This window comes from Drosophila ananassae, chromosome 3R, assembly GCF_017639315.1.
Source record: "Drosophila ananassae strain 14024-0371.13 chromosome 3R, ASM1763931v2, whole genome shotgun sequence".
Taxonomy (NCBI): Eukaryota; Metazoa; Arthropoda; class Insecta; order Diptera; family Drosophilidae; genus Drosophila; species Drosophila ananassae.
Genome location: NC_057930.1, coordinates 24,754,035 through 24,760,707, shown reverse-complemented (window position 1 = coordinate 24,760,707; position 6,673 = coordinate 24,754,035). Strand labels below are relative to the sequence as shown.

Here is a 6,673-nt window from a genome sequence, read left to right as displayed (position 1 = left end):
ATCGCAGCATGTGGCTCAATTGCGACCCGACTTCCACTCCGACTCGGAGTCCTTGTACTGAACACTCGTCATAAATGGGCTGAATCTCCTGAATTTTTTATTAAGCCAAAATCAATCATCGTAATGATTGATTCGATGAAATAAAAAACAGAGTAAGGCCATAATGGTAGGCCGCATTTTGAAAGGGTTATGGAAAAGGCACACGTGTCAAAGGTCAACCGTAATAGGCACTCCCAGAAACCCAGTCTAAGGAACACTCGCCCGCCGATCAATCACAATTCCTGTCTCCAATTCAGTTTCTATTTTTTATCCAGAGCCACTTCTACCTTTTCTTTCTTTCTTTTTTTTTTGATAAATGTCGCACGCCGCGTGTCAAATGCGTTTCTTCAAAAAAAAAAAAAACAGCCCCTCTCCCCTCGTTGTAAGTGAAAACTGTCGCATTTTCTTGGAATTTCTGTGGTGCAGCATTCTCCCAAGGATATGCCATTACACAGGGAGCAAGGGAGACAGCGAGAAAGGGAAAGCAGGGGCCAGAGTGTCCTGGCAGTCGCTTTTGGGGCCTGTCATTGTCCCTGAGCGATTTTTTGTTGCTCGCCGTTTGTGTCGCGGGTGCTCCGAGGAGTGGGGCCTTCCCCTCCATTGCAGATTTTATTTTCCATTTGTTTTTTTTCTTTCTCTTCAAGGCAAGCCTTTAATTTATGCAGCCCCAGGGAGGTTTTGATTTTCATACGATTCCTGGCCGGATTCGAGGATGGAGGGAGTGGCGCTCAACAATTGCCCTAAAACGGTGGGAGGGAAAAGCGGGTCTGTAATCGAGATCAGTGAGAGTGGAAAATATATATTAAATCACCATTAAATCTTTAATTTTATGGTTAAATTATAATATAACATGCAATCGGGGAAATTAGTTTACTTTTAAGCTTCAAACTAGAAGTCATGCTACTACTTTTGATCCTACCATTATTCAATTGTATCTTTTATGGAATTAATGCGGCTGAACTTCCCAGTAAGTACTATTTACTAAATATATATTTAAGTATATATTTAAATGTGTTATTTTTAGGTGAATGTCTAATACCTCATAGCCAGGGAGAAACTACCAGAGCGGCATTCTTCATGTACACCTTCGATCCCGACACGTATGAGTGCAAAGGTTTTTTGTATGGCGGTTTGGGAGGTAATCCCAATAGATTCTGGTCCAAGAAGGCCTGCGAAGAACGATGTGTGATACCCAATTCAACTTAAAAAATATTTATATTTTATGAACTTTCAAGTTAATAAAACCCCTAAAAATAAAATCAAACACCCTCCAAAACGTCCTTCTGTTCCATTATCACTTCATTCATAAGGACATGTTTTGCAAATATGCTTGCAAATATGTTTGTCCTGTTAAAAAAAAGCAATCCTGCAATAAAAATAATAAATATAAAAAACAAGCAAACAGTGAAATGGAAATAAAAACGAAAACGACGGTGACGAGTTCCCTGGCGAATATTCAGGCGCGGCGAGATTTTGTGTTTGCCAAAATGTCAATAAACACCCGATGGACGTCCGTCCATCTCTGATATTGACATTTATTTTTATATATTCTATTTCTCGCACCACCCCCTAATCCAACCACCCCCTCCGCCACTCCGCCTCGCCTGTAAGCCAAACCTGACATATAGTAACTTTCTTATTTGGTTTTATTCTGCTTGTCACATTCGCTGCTGACAAAATTTTATGCGAATTGGTTTCACATTTTGAAATAGTTTCATAAAAAGCAAATTCCTCTGCCTGACCGGCTGGTGGCCACCTCCCCCTGGTCTACCCCCTCCAATGACTGCCATCAGCCAGCCCACCACCCATCTTGCCACCCAATTCCATTTCATTTCCCGGAGTGCGCTGCCAATGCGAGTGATTTCCATTTGACATTGATGATGTTTATTTATTTCGGTGAAAATGGAAAATATACAAAATATATGTGTAGGTATGCCATATGTGCACTGAAAGAAACAAAGGAGTAGGTATTGGTTAGTCAAAGATATGTGGTTGTAGCGAAGAGTGATTAAGAGGGTCTTTAGAACTGATTTTGAGTTCATAACAAAGTCTTTAGCATATTATTATACTTTATCTACTAAATATATTTTATAATTAAACGTATTTTTTTCAGTGTCTTGCTTTTGTTGGTTTATTATGCCTGTTTTGCGTTTGACGAGAGTCTATTTTGAAGTCGGTAGAGACATTGATGGCTCTGTGACGGTGACGGCGACGGTGACGATGATGGGGATCCTGTATCCCGTATCCCGTGAATCCCAAAGCCCAGGATCCTGGGACTTTGGGTTTCGATTTCATTTTTTGCGCTCTGGGCGCAGCGACAAGTTTGACTTTTATATGAAATCGACATCCATGAGATTGATTGGCCGCAAAAAACCAAGTTTGATCTCGGGGCTAGATGGAATTTTTGAGTGGTTTTGCATGTTATTTTGGCCGAAAAAAGGGAAAATTAAACCATTTTCCCAGTACTTTTCTTTGTATTGTGCCCGGGGAAGGGTAGTGAGGGCCTGCGAAAATATTTAAACACGAAATTGCAACCAATCAAACAATTTTCCAATCAAAAGCTACCATTTTGGGCAATTTTGAGACGGACTTGTGCCAAATTTTAAGTTGCATAATTCAACAAAGGGAGCTTTTTGGCAATTTCGTTTCGTTTGGAAGATATCTAACCTGCCCCACTACCCACTACCAGGTGGTAGGTGGTAGGTAGTAGGTACTACCTGGGCTGGTGTGTTCGCAAACAGACGGGACATCATCGAGTAACCGGCTACGCAATTACCATGAACAACAACGGTTGGAGGGCCAACAGAGGGTGGCCAAAAGGGAGGGCTTGGGGCTGGCATGGTTTAGACCCCATGCACCGGCAAAGTCGTAAATATTCCAAATGTCATTTTGAAATCCTAATTTACGCTTCGACGATCTAAAATGCACATTTGCACCCGGCGCAGCCGAACGCACAAAAGTCCAGCGTCCTGGGCTTCAGAACAACGCCGAACGCACTGCAATTTGGCCAGACTAGGATGGAGTGTACACTCCCACGTCCTGGCCGGCCTCCCCCCTTGACCACTGGTCAGTCCTTGTCGGGGTAAAAAGGATCCCTCGTCCTCGTCAGGATTGGCATGCCTCATCATCAGTTCGAGTTCGTTTTTGCAGCGCCATTTTGTATCGAAACATGCAATCAAAATTTTCAAATTTTCCCTCTGCGAGTGTCAGTGTGTGTGTGTGTCTAGAGAGGGGGTAAGGGGGGTAGGGAGGTAGGGTAGCAGGGTGATGGCACACAGAGGAGCTAGCTGACTGTGTACACTGACCAAACACACCCACACACACATGGAATGAATTACAATCAGCACACAATTCAACGAAAAATGCCGTCCAATTTCTAAAATGTACGCCGCTACTGCAACGAACGGGAGCTTCTGAGTCAAGCCACCCACCACCCAAGCCACCCAAACCATCCAGGCCACCCACCCACTTAGCCCCCTCCCATTTGGGCAGCCTCATGGGGCGCGTTAGGAAAATTAGTGCATTTTCTGAGGGGGTTCTGGCGAATGGTTGGTGGAGCCCCAAAAACAATATGTTTTCCAAACGGCATTTCCATTTATGTTGCATGTTGTGCACACATTTCCGCAAATGCATTCGCCACCCCCCCAGCTCGCCCCCTTTTACCTTGCACATATTTGCACTCCTTTTCGGAACTGTAACTGAGTTTGGGTTTTTGGGGTTTTTGCTTTTTTCGGGGCCCTATGATGGAGGCATCTGGTGCATTGTCTATTCCCTTTTTGTGGGGCCCAGATTGGAACGTTTGCCGTATTACGATGGAATGAAATCAGACCAGGGACCAGAGACCAGAGACCAGAGACCATACCAGGCCAGAAACTTATCGAGTTGCCCAATTGAGAAGGACAATCGAATGGTTAATCGGAAGCTTTTTGCCATTTGGGGATAGAGCCCACAATCGCAGGATGCAATAGAGTCCCCATATCAGATAACCTCCAAAAAGCCTATTCCAAATGCTACTACCACTTTATTATAATTTAAACTGTTCTTAGATCTTGAGATTAATTAGGAATACCTCTTATCACAAATATTTAAATGATATCCCCCTCGTCCAAAAGTCATTGAACTTCTCTGAAAGTTCTTCGCAGTCCATAAAATTGGAAAAGCTTACGAGGTGTTCGCCATGTGTCATATTCCGAAGGTACCAAAAAGCACTCACACACTCCACTGGCCATATCTCGGTAGGGGGATCTATTCCATTTGGGTGATGGATTTTAACGGCTACGTAAATTCCTTTTCATCAGATCGCTCAATAATAATCAACAGCAGTAAAATTAAAAATACATTTACCAAATATTGAATTTCAATGTAAATAAATTAAAATTAACAAAGACGATACGAGAAAGACGACGCAGATGAAACAAAAAAGAATTTCGCCCGAAATCGTATAAAAAACAAAACATTTTGATGACTGACAAGATTGACGGACTGTTTGGGGCCCGAACTCCGATGTAAACCGATCGGAGGCCTCCAATCGGAGCAGACCGGAGGAATGGAGAACGGAGAACCTCGAATAATGATGAATTAATTGAGTATAAAATGTCTCGGACGAGGTGAGCGACAGTAAAAATAAATTTAAACCAAAATCAGGAAAAAAAAATCTGAAAAGAATCGGGTAATATCATAAAAATTATACAGTAACCGCTCTCACCGAAAACCCAACTTGAAATCTCCATTCTGAAGTCCGGACTCGGGAGTGTTTTGAGAAAAGTGGTGGCCTCCGTTTCCTAGAATGGCCATAAGAACTGTTTTATGCTAATGAAGCTGCGGGGTCGCCGCACTAAATCATGCTAATGGTTATGTCTCGATCGGAACCACTGCCACGCCTCCTTCGCGTTTAGCCCCCGTTTTTTCCACACGGCTGCTGTTTAAATTGATTAATTTTATGAGAGAAAGAGTTAGCAGAATAAAAGAATGACAAAAAATAGTGTGGGGTTTGCTAGCCGAGAACATATTTTCGCTTAATTTCATTTCCGCTTTTTACCAGGCCACGATTCTCCTGCTACGCTACACTGAGAAAAATCAGAGGACTAGGACTAGGTTAGAGCTATTAAATAAACTTATTTTAGCTTAAAAGGAAACTCTAAGGTTTGGTTTTAGGAGAATTTATTTAGAAGCTACCTTGAACCTTTTATTTTCTCTCAGTGCACACTGTCCAGCACTTGTTCGTCATGCCTGCCCTCGAGTGGCGCAATTTTTTATGCCACACCGCCCTAAAAAAGGGTTGCAAAATTGTCTGCCCGCTTTTTTAATGCGTGAATGTCACCAAAAAAAATTCATTTGGGGGTTGACTCTCGCACAGTTACAGGCAGGCAGCCAGCCAGTTATTGATCTGAATGAGGCATTGTCAATCTTGTTTGATGCATCATCCTCCTAACGCCGGAGGGCCCCGAGATTAATATTACCCCATATTCGCGATTCGGCACAAAGGGTTTGTGCCAAAAAGCGAATTTTCGTGTCAACTGTCACAGGATTTGATGCTTTGGGAAATTTGCGATTCGAGTTGCCTGTCGCCTCAGGAATACATTACTCTACTTTTTTATTAAGTATTCCGGAGCAGATAGGTCAGATAGGAAAGTAAATATTAAAATAAATATTAAGAATTCCGGACAACTGTTTGTTTTTATTCATAACTTTCCTCATAACATTTCTCTGGCAGCTATTTGTGTTTTCAAGTAAATTGCATTTTCCCTTCAATTGCATGGCGTTTAGGGCCTTTGTCTTTCATGTGGCATCCACTTGAGGATCTTCCAGTTTGTTTCCAGTTGTTTGGACTCAACACATTTGTAACAATATTTGGGAACTAATTTTAGACGCCCGAGTCGCATCGAATTGACATTTGGAAATATTTCAGGACAGATTTTTGACGTGCGCCCGTGATTTGTCATTGACATCATTATAGTCTTCTATGTGGATGTGTCTTTGTTGGACTTTCCCCCGGGTGGATAGTCTTAGGCGGCAGACAAACGGGCTGCAGCACCATCACCATCAGATCCTCTGAAGTGGTGCAGTGGCTGTGGTAGTGGCAGTGGTGCAGGCCAGGCCACTTCATTTGTGCCGCTTGGATAAACAAAATTGGAATAAAAGCCGAAACTTGGAAGGGAGACCAGAAATCCAGTTGGTTCGTCATGCGCCATGCGTCGCCACATTTTCTAATTGATTTTAAAATGTTTCAGTTTGTATAAATAATTGCGTTTTTGACATTCCCCGTCCCGGGATATTCCATAATTCGGGCTACGGGGAGCATCCAGAGGGGACCGCCAGCCCCATTGAGACTTAACTTAATTGCGCCTCCGATGCGCCGGAGGAGTCGCATCGGGCATCGGGAAGCTTATGGCGGGCTGTGCGGCGAGTTGTACCCAAAACTATATTACAATAATTTAATTTATGTTTGCTATTTATTATTTTCTAAATTGTTTTGGAACGTGCCGCTGCTCTCTCTCGCTCTTCTGAGACTCCAATAAATTTGGGTCTCTAATGACGGTACCTATTTTTGGCACGAGCTTATATTCTATATTCCTCCCCGCCGCACTCTGATCCGTGTTAATGTCCCGATCTGGTTGCCCAAAAATATTAGAAG

General features: G+C 42.8%; 1 protein-coding gene across 1 annotated transcript; it reads left to right on the top strand.

Moving 5' to 3' along the window:
* The first annotated feature begins 881 nt into the window (after positions 1 to 881).
* LOC26514356 (male accessory gland serine protease inhibitor) lies at positions 882 to 1,298 on the top strand. Its single transcript, XM_014906835.3, has 2 exons — positions 882 to 1,006; positions 1,064 to 1,298. The coding sequence occupies exons 1-2, from the start codon at positions 937 to 939 to the stop codon at positions 1,243 to 1,245; spliced, it is 252 nt and encodes an 83-aa protein (XP_014762321.1). The 5' UTR covers positions 882 to 936; the 3' UTR covers positions 1,246 to 1,298.
* The last annotated feature ends 5,375 nt before the right edge of the window (positions 1,299 to 6,673 follow it).

What these genes read in the sequence shown, in the direction of transcription:
- LOC26514356 (XM_014906835.3), top strand. Translation starts at nt 937, where the DNA reads ATGCTACTACTTTTGATCCTACCATTATTCAATTGTATCTTTTATGGA. An exon ending in TAATGCGGCTGAACTTCCCA is followed by an intron (nt 1,007 to 1,063) that starts GTAAGTACTATT and finishes TGTTATTTTTAG; the next exon opens with GTGAATGTCTAATACCTCAT.